Here is a 13,163-nt window from a genome sequence, read left to right as displayed (position 1 = left end):
GCCTCCTGTCCCATCCCTAGGACTCAGCCAGGCTCCTCTCCCCAGAATAACACCAACAGGTATTTGCTTACATTTTGTTTCAAACCTGAATTTGGAAGGCCTAGGTTTCTCCCAGTGTAAACAATGTAATTTATCTTCGGAACAGGCGCCTGCCTGAGTTTTAGTAGACAAGAGTGGAAGGAATGAAATCAGTTAACAGCTTTGCATTTTTCCTAAATCTGTCTCTTTCACAGCTCACCTCCTAACTCTCTTGAAAATTTTGACATTTTCCTTCTTTGGGCGTGACAAAATGAAGAGGCATTCACGTTGTGGCAAAAGGTCTGAAAATTCAGCGTTTTCAGGAGCCAATCATAGAAGAGATGAGTCAGAGTAGAGAGATTGGCATATTTGGTACATGCCTACTGAGAAAAAACAGAGCAGTGATTAAACAAGTCAAACACCCACATCTAATCAGCGTGCCGGAAATTGCACAAGTAAAGAAACACAGAATAGCTAAGCACAATTAGCAAGACACTGTCATTGGCTAAGACAGTTCTGTTTGTGGATAATCCTTAATCAGTTCCAGCGGAATGTTTCCATTTAAGTCCCAAGTAACATGGTTTAACTGAGTCACAACACAAAAAATGTAGGATGATATTAAGAACAAATGGAAGCTGTTCTGGGTAGTTTAAAAGATATGGCTTTAATTTTACAATCCTCTTTTAGATATATGCATTGCTTTTAAGGCACAATCCAAAAACCTTAACTGGAGAGGCTGAATTGGTATTGATACTACATTATTGTGATACTTGCAGTGAAGCATAAAGAGCAGAGCAGGTCTTCCTGAAAAAAAGTTATTTAGTAAAACTTCTTTAAAAAAACAATATAATTAGATGCAAAACAGACTGAAGGCGGTTCTATTCATGCACACAAAACCACGGTGTGGTACAAATGCAAGAAAATTGGCATGTGAAAAAAGAGACTCATACAATGTCCATAGAAAAAGCATCCAAAACAAAAAACAAAGTCCCCAACCCCCCACCACACACACACCTCAACCACCTTTAAATCAACAAGAGTGATTTTTTTTTTTTTAACCAGGAAACAAAATTAGTGTAGCTAAGGATGCAAGCAGAAATAATAATCCATTATTCATTAACTAGAAAGTGACTTAAAAAATCCTGAGCAGTTTCTACAATCGCTAGATTTTCTTGTGTTTATTATACATTTTTGGATGGAATGGGGAAGATACGGAGTGTTAGTCTTACACATACATAGTAGCTTTAGGAAAACAATTCACTGCCTGTTTGGTTTTCTGGAAAACAAAAAGAAACGAAACCCAACATGGATATTTTAACACGATAACAGAAAAGCAGCTGCTTTTTAAAAAGCTGAAAGCTCCACTTAGTCATTTCCACCACACAACTTGAGCAGGATTTTCCGGTAGTCTCCTGAAGTATCACCCTAGCAACAAATCCAAAGGGAAAAAGTTAGGAAAAGAAAGCCATCCAATTGTTACACTTCTTTTTTGTTTCTGTTTTTTGTAAGGGAGGTGAGAGAAGATGCACTATACAGATCCCAACAGTCAGAATGGCTAAAACTGGATTGAGGGTAGTCTTTAATAAAAAGGAGCCTTCATTATTCTAGACTCCACATTTGAATTCCAGATCCCAGGGCTAATAAAGAGTTGTCCCCAACCACTGTACAAGTCCACAGTAGGATCTTCAGGATTTATCTAGTAAAAACCCTTCAAGAACATATATTTCTTCAGAAGACTGTCCTGGACTCCTAAATACTGTGCTATGTTCTTATGTCATCGAGGACACACCAACTTGTCCTCCAGTATTCAAATTCACCTAATTTTCGAGCAGCAGCATAAAAGCATCTCCCCTTAAAAAGCCATAACAATGTGCTATGGAAATGTGATGGAAACTGGAAAACGGGGCCCATATTTTCTTTCCTTCTGACCTTCCATCCTGCTGTGTTACGGGAACATGCAATGAGAATGATGTCCTTATAGTGTCCTACTAGACACCAGTATGGCTGAAATTGGTGACTTCACATTAATGACTCTAGCAGAATGATTTCTCACTCCTAAACACATCTATTGCATTCTATGGCATAGTTTAAAAAAAGAAAAAACAAACAAAGCTTCCATTTACGCCCAAACCAAATGAGAAACCAAAGAGAGTGTGTGTATGAGAAGGAGGTGAAAAAGTTACAAGACATCTTGCAGCTAACAAATATCTCATCACAAATGCCATACTGATGGAAATTCACCAATGGTTCCTTAGGAGCAGAGGCATGCCAGCTACAATCATTTTAAATATCTGTTTCTGAATGACAATATGTGATAGCTAGACCGGTGCTGTAAAAGGGCTCTCACAGTTTTTCTGTCCAAGAATATTGTGTACTCGCTAAAGCCATGCTACAATCTGGTTTTGGACATGTCTGTTAACTGTTCTGTGTGGATTAACAGTGTCACAGTAGTTCTCAGCTGGGTTTGGAAGTTGATTCAATACACCAGGACAAATCCTAAAAATTTAATTTTAATAAATCGGATCTATGCCATGGTCAATTGAAGGAGGGGGCTGCTCTGCATTAACAAGGGGAATATGCATTAGGAACCTGATCCTGTTTGCATAGAAGTCAATGGAAGTTACCACTTTTACTTCAAAGGAAACAGAATGGGGCCATATATATAACAACTACTTTTTAATTCACATCCATGGTGTCCTGAATAATCAGAGTCTAATAAATTGAATCATCATGGGTTCATATCTTTGAACCACAAACTCTGTATAAACTGATTAGGGCTGGCGATTGCTGCTGCCTGATAAAAGAGCTGATATTACACACAACCACACACCCCTTCCCAGCAGACAGGATGTCCAATTTTTGGGCTTTAGTCTACATTCTAGTAATTTTAGTGCAAACGCATCTCCACCCAAAGACAGACTTGTAGTGAGCATTTGCTAAGGGTTGGGGACAGTAGTCCTCTCCCTGTCATCCATAGCCTGGTTACAGAGTTGCTGCTCAGGCAGTCAGTCTCTATGGCTGCCATTATAGCCGGTTACACTCCAGCAGAGGCTGGGGACCCAGCACATCTCCTCTGCAAGTGAGGTTGGTGCCAGTGAATCTGTGGAGATGCTGATCCTTTGCCCTCTCTCCCCAAACCCACATTCCACTGCTGCCATGGAGAGCAGACAGAAGCCACCAGTATGGCCTCTTCCCAGTCTCCTTCTCACACAACTTTTCCATGGCACTTTGGCCCTCCATGCATGAAGAGAGAAGCAGGGAGCATACATTCAGTTATTCAGTGTCGGGAGTGGTGTTTTACGGTACATACAGGAATCAACGGTAGGAGAAAAATAATAAAAAAAAGTCTTACTGTGATGTCCGCGTACAGGGATTTGCCATACATCCGTTTGTATTCAGTGCGTATATCCAGCAAGTCAACCTCGCTGCGCGACACCATAATTCGAATCAGAGTCCTATCTTTTGTTCCTGCTCCCTGTGAAGAAACCAGTGAAGAGCATGAATACAATCAGCTTGCAAATTCTAGACAATTCAACACAAACTGGAGAGTCCAAGGGCCAATCCTTCCCCATGTTATGCCAGGGCAAACCCACCAAAGTCAATAGGATTGAAACAGAGTAACACGGGGCAGAATTTAACCTACAGTGGTTTAGTGAATGAAGCATGTGCTAACAGGACATTATCACTTTCAGTTCCTTGCACAAAGAGCAACCAAAGAGGATGATGAATTTCCACCCCATTCCACACATTCCCATCATTGTCAACCCTTCCTTGTCTCAGTCTTTTTCATAAATATATGCACTAAGTTGCATTTCTGAGGGGATCCCAGTTTTAGATTCATGCTCTGGCTCCAAGAACAAGAAATAGAAGCAAAATACATTTGTAGGAAGGTCAAGGTGTGAAGGCCAGGGATTTGCATTACAACAGTTATTAGTTTAACTTCCATGTCTCGACTTGAATGAGGCTTAAGCATACACTTAAGTGCTTTGCTGAACTGAGCTTTCATAAACAGACAGCAGGTTATGATCATGTGCATTTCTTTAATAAATCCCCTACTGAAGGCCAGATTCCATCAGCCTTACTCCTGGGTGAGCAATACCTCACTCCTGGAGTAATTCCATGAAAACATATGTACAGTTTATCGAAAAAAGGTGCTTTTCAACATGAACAAGGTGGCAAGATATGGACATTAGTAAGTACAGTAGTGCCTATCCTAATACAGACAGCACACCCCAAGCTCTTCACATCATTTACATCCCAACTGGGATGATTTTCACCCTCTCAGCTGAATTAGCTTTATTCCGTGCTCGCACAATAAGTGATCAAATCTTTGCTCAGTCAAAAACTCTCAACACATTTGACCCACCACTAATGAAGTTATGTTTTATCAGTGCCAAGGCACTTATGCAATTATATAAAAACACAGTGATGCACAGAGAGATCACACACAGCCACAGAGACCTACCTTCATGGCTTTATGGAGTCTTTCTGCAAAGAAAGCTGGTGTATTTTTCATGCACTTAACTGCAGAAGAAGTTGTAGTAACAGGTTAGTTACTCACAGCTAAATAAAAATCATTGTACTTTATTGGACTTGCTCTGAATCAGGTATGTACCTCTCTCTCTAGATATACACACACACACATGACCCTGTTCCTGCTCACTTTAGTTAGTCACTGAAATTAACTTTTAATTTGCAAGGTACAGTTTCTAACTTTGCAACAGACTGGTAGTAGTTGTAGTGTCCAAGAAACCTCAGTACTTCCTTGCTAAAATTGAATCTTTCGGTCAATGGAGTGAATCTAGTTATGGGACTGAGGCAGGGGAACAACATCAGGAAGACTGGTGAAGACCTAATGTGGAGAAGTTCTAGTGCAAATTTTCTGCAAGGTGGATTCAATTTCTTGTCCTAAAAGTTCAAGGGAGTGGTTATGCTGGTCAGATGAGTCCCATTCTCTCAACTTTCCAGCCTCTTGCTGTATAATCAAAAATACTTGTAATTTCCTTCAAATACTTGACAGCTGGTTTCCCTCCAGCTGCCAAGTCTGGGATTTTTAGACAGAAAAATAACCAAACAACAGGGATTTAGTACACTGCATGGCACAGCATTAATTCAAGGTTACTTAGACAACTTAACAGCCATTGTAGCACATGCAGAAATAGGTGGCAGTTTAACAGCTACATGGCCACAAAGAATTTGTATTTTAACAGTTCTGAAAACTATAGTCAGCATAAAATTTGATAAGCTACCAAACTATACTAGCAGTTCAACTTACAGATGTTGACTGTGGGGAAGATTTTCAAGGGTAGGAGTATAAAATTTAACTTCTAAATCCATTTAGGAGCCTAAATCAGTGGGGTGACTTTCTAAAGTTGCTGAGCACCCTGCACCTTCCACTGACTTCAGCTGATTTAGGAGTCTAAATTGGAATTCTAGTTTTGAGTCTAGCAGCTGCCTTCACTGGAAGCCTCACCCTTCACTTCCAGGCAAGTTATTTGTTCTTTGTTTTAATAACCGCACATAGGTTCACAAGGACTTTTGAAAATCTTGGCATCCCCATGAAAGTGAAATCTAGCTTGAACTGGCTTTCCATAAATCATTAGAAAGGTAAAAAAGCATATTAAAAATATACCAACAAAAATCCCACCCATCATCTCAACAGAATGAACATCTACAAACTGATCCCATATTTGATATGAACAGTCAGTCACACAGTGTACAACAAACAATGCGGTCACCACACCACACATCTGTCTCATTAGGACAGTTCATAGGGAATTACAAAAGCATGAAAAGCAACCAACTAAGATCAGGGTAAAACGTAAGGAGCAAATCTGAAAAGGAGTGTTTCATAGCAATGCACACTTTATATAGAAAAATGTAGGTTTCTTGGTTTTTAATTGAAATGTAGATGAAAGACAGCAGTCCACATATACACACAACTGCCAAGGATGTGCACAATTCACTTCAAAACAGAGGATGACAAAACATGAAATGTACGTTTTCCGATTACCATAATCGGCTAAAACAATCCACTTGCACTGCACGATATTTTGAGTCTATTATTGTAAATTACCATCTGTACAGTCCAGAAAGCTTTAGAGAAAGCAAAAGCTAAAGGAAACAAATATTTACAATTAGACTTTTGCAGACTAGGTGCAAAGAACAAATCATCCCCGGGAAAAAGGCTGATTTATGCAATAAAACCAGGATGATTTCAAATGTGTTACAAAATGATCAAACATTCATGTTATGAAGGTCACATTAAAAAGGGTTATTGCTTTGCTTGCAAACTAGAGTCCGAGTCCTGTATGTGGATCCACATATCTGGCCCCTTGCACTCTTGCAAAGTCCCACCCAAGTCAGTGAGACTCCATGTGAGGAAAGGGCACTCCTAAAAGGATCAGACTGTAGGATCCAAGCTGTGACAACAGAGTTTCTCTGCTGTGGTAAATGGGAGCCTTTTCAAATACATTATCCTCAGTCTTAAGTACGATGCCAAAGGGGTATCGGTTTTACTGTGGTAATATGTACCTAATTTGCCATTATTTCTATTCTGTAGGTCTGACTTTTTAACGTTAGGATATGATTAATCTGGTATGAATTTATCAATCATGGGAAAAGAAAGAAATAAGTCCCATTGAGGGCTTCAAAAAGTCATTGGAATGACAATCTGGCCAAGCAGAGAAATATAAGCACAGTTAACTATGAGAGCAATCAGTCCTAAAACTGCATTTCAAAAACGTTAATTATTAGTAAAGAATGGTTACACAGACATAGTGTACATGAACTAGGGAGTGAAAAATAAAGGACATTTACATAAAATTCAACATTTTGAAAAGTTTTGTTTGGAACTTGCATAAAATGAACTTGCTACTTTATCCAAAGGCAGCCAAATGGCCTGTTCTTCCCTCCTGTTGCAGTTAGCTGTAGTTTTGCTATTGATTTCAGCAACAGCAGGATCAGGGCTCAAATTTTTATTGTCATGTCCCTGTTCTAGTCACTGTTTAACAAGTAACTGGTTAATATGGTTTATGTAATTAAGAAGAAGAAAAATAATTTTGTGGGAGGCAGCACTGAAGTGTCATACCAATGCAGTTATTTAGAGGAGGTAATTTGAAACAGATGTGTCAGTAAATTAGCCTTAATAATGTGTATTACAGAGAGGACACACAGCAACTCTAAACTGGTAAAGCTTGACCCAGCTGAGCTGCTGCTTAAGGAACTGGGACCTAATCCAAAGCCCACTGAAGTTAACCACCTGGTTTTCAAAAGGCACTCAACATGCACCATTCTTGTTGACTTCAATGGAAAGTGCTCAGTACTTCTGAAAATGAGGCCAACTATGCTTAATAATTACCTCTCCTCTGTCTAACAAATTCTAATTTTAAGTCCAGAGGCTGCCTTCAGTGGAAGCCTCACTCCTCCTTTCCAGGTAAGTTATTTGTCACATTTTATTAACTGCAGACAGGTTCACTAGAAGGCTCAACAAAAATAAGAAAAACTGGAAATACAGGTCAGGTTTCCTTTGCGGAAAAAAAACAAACCCAAACATCTCCAGGTAGAACGAGCAGTGCAAACACTGCAGCGATTCTTGCTGCTATGTCATTGCTGCAACAGCTTCTATATGCTGAAACAGGGGGGAGGGGTAGCTCAGTGGTTTGAGCATTGGCCTGCTAAACCCAGGGTTGTGAGCTCAATCCTTGAGGGGGCCATTTAGGGAACTAGGGTAAAAATCTGGGGATTGGTCCTGCTTTGAGCAGGGTGTTGTACTAGATGATCTCCTGAGGTCCCTTCTAACCCTGATATTCTATGAAAAAGAGAGACATACCTACTGCCACCATGCCACTTTCAAGGTCCCCAGACATCTCACGAGATATGCTCTTCTCGATATCACGGTTACACATCCGCTGGTACTCACTGAAAACTGGGGGAGTGGAGAAAAAAAAAGCTTTCAGCAGCCAGTCTTGTAAGATGGGCATTGATTCATGCCTATATTTGTCAGCTTCCTCTGAAGTTGCACTATGCTAACAGAGCCTTTACCATAGCATCTGGTGATGGTGGTTCAAATGCTTTTCAGGCCTAGTTTGCCAGTTTTCAAAATAAATAGTGGAAGTTCATCCTTCATGCCCGGCAAGACTTCCCCACACTTAGTACTCCATTTAGAAGCCATGTATTTATAATCTGCTCCTTCTCTTCATGGTAACTGGGAGGGGTGGATGTGAATAAATAGGAAATGCCTTCCTCATATCTCCCTGTCTTGATTTCTGCTTCTTCAAGGAGATAGGAGTCATAGTCCTGCTATTGGCAACAACCTTTTAGAACCCAGCAGCATGAACAGAAAAGGGGTCTGTGGTAGAGAGGCCTTTTTTATATATACACACACAAAAATCAAATAAATCAATCTTTAAAAAGATTTAGAACATACCTCTAAATATAAACTTTTTAAAAAAACCTTTAAATTCCAACAGGATTTAAAAAAAACCAAAACCACAAAGCCACCATCCTAATGATCAGGCAGCCTAGCTAGCGCAAATACAGGCCGTGGTTGAGTGGATTACTTCTCCATCTTGGCCTCTTTGAGACTGTCAAATCATACAGCAACTTTCTGGTCACTGCCAACCTGGGCTGGCTTCGAACTAGCAACCCCACAGTTAAGGTCAGGAGCCTAATTCATTTAGGCTCCTTTGAAAATCTCAGCATAAAGACTTTATAGCTTAGTCACAGTTCCCTGAGGTTAAGCCATTCATTTTTAAAACTTTGAGAACAGACTGGAAGGTGACCTTTAAGACCATCGTACAGTAACAGCTACTCTGTTAATCCAGGATCACAAGGAGGACCAGGGATGGAAAAAAAACAAAAAAAAACAAAAAAAAAACGCATCCTGTTCTACTCTGTCACCCTGGGGCACTTCTAAGCCACGGTTCTTAGCCATGCTGAGCACGTTGTTACAGAGATCCAAAGGAAAAATGAAGACTAGGGTCTATATGCAGACTCTCTCTCTCTGTACCATGAGCAAGATTTAGAGCTGAGAGACTGCAGACTGTGACCATTATGAAACTTCAGTTGTGGGGGGAGGAGGACAGAAAAATGCCAACCAAAATCTTCTGCAGCTGCAAACTGACATTCTGAACTATTACGGCTGTGTCCGCACTAGACGTGTTCCCCAAAATTTCCCTCTGCTGTAGCTCCACAAGTGGTAGCAATGGTGGGGGCACTAGTGCAGAGCAGTCTTTAACCACCATGTTGTCTAGCCCTTAAAAAGCACCTTGTCTACACTACAGCTTCATGCCCCACTGCTAACACCAGTGGAGCTGCACTGAGTAGCAATGGTGAGACTGCTTAGGAATGATAAAAGAAAAGAATAGAGAAGACCCATGTTGAGATCAGAGCACTATAGCACTGGATATAGAGGAAACTAATTGGGCATGGCACTAGATTAAAAGGATGAAATTCAGACCTTTTCCTTTCTCATGCCATCCCAGAGTCCCAATACCCAGCATTTAAAAACAGTGCTAACTGTAGAACAATTAGAGACTCCATAAGAGCTACTGATATGACTGTAACGAGGAATATGTGGGACTGCCATGCGGGTATGTGGATGTAAAAATTATGTAGAGCGCCCTAATTTCTTCTTAAGGCACACATTCAGACAAAAGATGAGCCTCTATAATAGTTTCACCTTTAGGAGAGATATGTGCCTACATTTTTTACTGTTACACACACACATGGCAGGATAAGCTAAAAGCGACATTTATGTGTGTAATCTAAGCTCCTTAGGAGACATTTATGTAGCAAGTTAAGACACCATTACCTGCTCTGAGGTGAGCTCTGCTCCTGGTACACAGAATAGCATTGAACTTGGACTCGTCGGTCCCTAGACGGTTCTCTCCAGCAGCATACAGCTCCTAAACACAAAAAGGAATCCACACTTCATTAATTAGCTTCCCAGTCTGGTGGCTTTTAGACCTGCCTTCTAGGCACTTATACACGTCCCCTCCTCTAAACACAGACAACTTGGTCTGGACATTGTTGGAAAATAGGAACAAGTAACAAGTGACCTGTGTGGCACTAGCTTGAGCCATTATGCACATTATGAGCCTTATTTGCACCCAGAATTGCCAGTGAAAGACGCACAGATGTTTAACTACAAGAGATCCGGAGTATCCACTTTAAGGGGAAACCCCTGGAGAAAAAAAAAAAAAGGTTGGTCACACGGGATGAGAGTAATTCTTGCCAGTGATAAGGTTCAGTTCTAGTTTTTATCCTAAAATATTCCCAGACACTGTCGGAGTTCCTCAAAATTCTCATTTTTTTCTTAAGATGAAATTCACCATGAAGAAAGCTAATTTTATTACTATTTATATCACACTAGGGCACTAAATATGCCAGGCATGGTACAGACCCAGAGAAAGACAGTCCTTGGCACAAAGATCTTATTCTCCCCCTTCCCCAGATAGTAAGTGGCTACATGCTATGACAAGGAAACATTTCATTAGGATCCAAGTGTCTCCCTGCTGAACAAATCCTGAACTAATAGGCTTTGAGGAGCAGTAGTTGGGAAGGGGAAGTTTTCCTCTGCTCCAAACATGTATTGTACTTAAAAACACTGGTCTTCAGCCTGTGGCTGCTTCACACACTTCCCTCCCACCCACAACACAAGGGCTTTGGCCAACGGATCCACAAATTTACAGAATCAGAGCCTGATCAAAAGTCCATTGAAATCAATGAGAGTCTTTTCCCATTGCCTTCAGTGGGGCTTTGGATGAGGCCTTCCATGAGACACACTCCACTCCTGGGGGAATTCTGCACAACTGTGCAGAATTTATGTCCCCCGACAGATTTCTTTGCTTCCCCTCAGAAAAATGACTTTGACAGGGGAGCAAAGAGAAGCCACAAGCATGGTCATGAAACCCTCCCCAGCAGCATGTTTCAGGTGCCATGGACAGCCAGCGGAGAGGTAAATCACTGTAGGGCAGGGGGTGGGACTAGGGAAGACCCAGCTGGTAGATCCTACTCTGCACCAGGCTCAGCTGCTAGTCCCGGCTGGGCTGGGGAGGATAGGACTTCCTCTTCCCATGCTGGCACCCAGGGCTGTGTCAGACCCACCCCCAGATTTCTCCTCCAGCTGTAGGAAACTCTACAAACTTCCCCTCCCCACACTTCCTGTGCCCATCGCTCCTCCGCTGCAGGGGGAGGGGTCACTGTACAGGGAACTACTCCCTCCCCATCTGCCTAACCCCCATGCATCCAGACCCCCTCATACAGAGACCCTCCCACCAAGCCTTGCTCCCCCGCCCCCAGAACCCCTCCCCCGCAACCAACAAGCCCCACTCCCACTGTACCTGGACCACCCCGATAAGTCACCCACACCTGGATCCCCACCCTACCACACCCCAATCAACTGCACCTGGATCCCAACCCCACTGGGCCTCACTCCCGCTGCATCTCAACCCCTCCCCAAGCCCCTCATCCCTCTGCTGAGCTATATCCCCCCCTTACACCCAGACTCCCCCCGCTGAGCCCCAACCACCTTCAACTGGACCCCCCTTCAGAGTCCCATTACTGATGCACTCAGAACTCCCCAACAAGACGCTGTGCATCCAGATCCCCCACTGAGCCACCCACACCCAGATTGCTCCACACAGAACCCTCTCAACCCACACCTGTATCTCCCGACACTAAGCCCCTCCACACTTGGATCCTGCCTTGCTTAGCCTGCCTGCCCACACCTGGTGCCCCTGGCATAGAAGAGCAGGGCACTGGGGTGTTTCTGGGGCAGGCCCGGTCCTTGCGCTGTGTCAGGGTTGGGTGCAGCCTCACCGCTGAGTCCTTGTCCTGGGTGGGAGCTGCACAGTGATCTTCTATCTCTGTGCAGCCAGTGGCCTGTGCTCCCCAATGTCATGCTGGAGCCTCCCCATTTATTTGACAAATACAATTTGAAGAATTTTAAAATATGTGCAGAATTTTTCTTTTTTGGTGCAGAATTCTCTCAGGAGTAACACTCTTTCACCTTTTCCATCTCATTCCTCAAAATCCACTCACTGGGACATAAGGGGAATCTCACAGAACACAATTCCACAACACAAAAGGGCTGTGTCATCCTAGTTCACGATCTCCATTTCCAGCCTCCTGCAGCAGAAACACACAGTTCTATTGCTCTATCAAGTTCGTCCACAATGCAATTAGACATCCACAACTGGCTAAGGGGCTGTTTAATTGCAGTGTAGATCAGGGGTAGGCAACCTATGGCATGCGTGCCGAAGGCGACATGTGAGCTCATTTTCAGTGGCACTCACACTGCCTGGGTCCTGGCCACTGCTCCGGGGGGGCTCTGCATTTTAAATTAATTTTAAATGAAGCTTCTTAAACATTTTAAAAACCTTATTTACTTTACATACAACAATAGTTTAGTTATATATTATAAACGTATAGAAAGAGATCTTCTAAAAATGTTAAAATGTATTACTGGCACGCAAAACCTTAGAGTGAATAAATGAAGACTCAGCACAGCACTTCTGAAAGGTTGCTGACCTCTGGTGTAGATGTTCAAGCTCTCACCCCTGTGAGGGCCCTAGAGTCTGGACTCCAGCGTGAGCCTAAACATCTTCACTGCAATTAAACAGCCCCATAGCCCAGTAATTGTGAGCCTGAATCAACTGGCACGGGTCAGCTGTGGGTGTCTAACTGCAATGTAGAGATAACCTCAGGATCCTTCGGGGGTCCTTCTTGGGCTGAAACATTGGCCTTGGGCCAATAAAACATACTTTGTAATCAGAATAAAATAGTCAAGGGTATGCATTGCAAGGAGGTGAGACTTTTAAGTACCGATGCTGCCATGTCATTTTACAAGAATAATAAAACAGTTTGACTTTATTTCCATAACCTGATGCCCGGAGGATGGGGCACACACACAGAGGTATACAGAAAACACAGTTCAACTCAACCTTTTTCTTTTTCTTAGTGCAATGGCTCACCCAGCAGTATTTGGTAGCAAACCACCAGATAAACATGAACCTGACAATTCCTGCTTGCCAGCATCAGTAAGCAGAACCATGTTTAGAGGTACCCACATTCTCATGGGGATCTCCAAAGCAATTTCTATCCTCAGCCACAGACATCATTTGATATTGTTTTGTAGAAAT

At 42.3% G+C, this 13,163-nt stretch overlaps 1 protein-coding gene and 1 long non-coding RNA gene across 3 annotated transcripts in view; one reads left to right on the top strand and one right to left on the bottom strand.

Moving 5' to 3' along the window:
* LOC127054338 (uncharacterized) overlaps window positions 1-13,163 on the top strand; it is a 788,041-nt gene that overhangs the window by 402,593 nt on the left and 372,285 nt on the right. The gene's annotated exons all lie outside the window — the stretch shown is intronic.
* The window catches only part of ANXA11 (annexin A11), a 57,124-nt gene continuing 44,624 nt past the window's right edge, over window positions 664-13,163 (bottom strand). For both annotated transcript variants that reach the window (XM_050960201.1, XM_050960202.1), the window contains exons 11-15: window positions 9,833-9,926; window positions 7,850-7,945; window positions 4,484-4,542; window positions 3,371-3,493; window positions 664-1,443 (exon numbers count right to left, since the gene is read on the bottom strand). In XM_050960201.1, the coding sequence (XP_050816158.1) occupies window positions 1,384-1,443; window positions 3,371-3,493; window positions 4,484-4,542; window positions 7,850-7,945; window positions 9,833-9,926 (432 nt within the window). In that variant the 3' untranslated portion in view covers window positions 664-1,383. The remainder of the gene's footprint in view (window positions 1,444-3,370; window positions 3,494-4,483; window positions 4,543-7,849; window positions 7,946-9,832; window positions 9,927-13,163) is intronic.

Source organism: Gopherus flavomarginatus, chromosome 6 (genome assembly GCF_025201925.1).
Source record: "Gopherus flavomarginatus isolate rGopFla2 chromosome 6, rGopFla2.mat.asm, whole genome shotgun sequence".
Lineage (NCBI taxonomy): Eukaryota > Metazoa > Chordata > Testudines > Testudinidae > Gopherus > Gopherus flavomarginatus.
The sequence above is the reverse complement of the archived record's forward strand: the minus strand, read 5'-3'. Positions and strand labels throughout refer to the sequence as shown.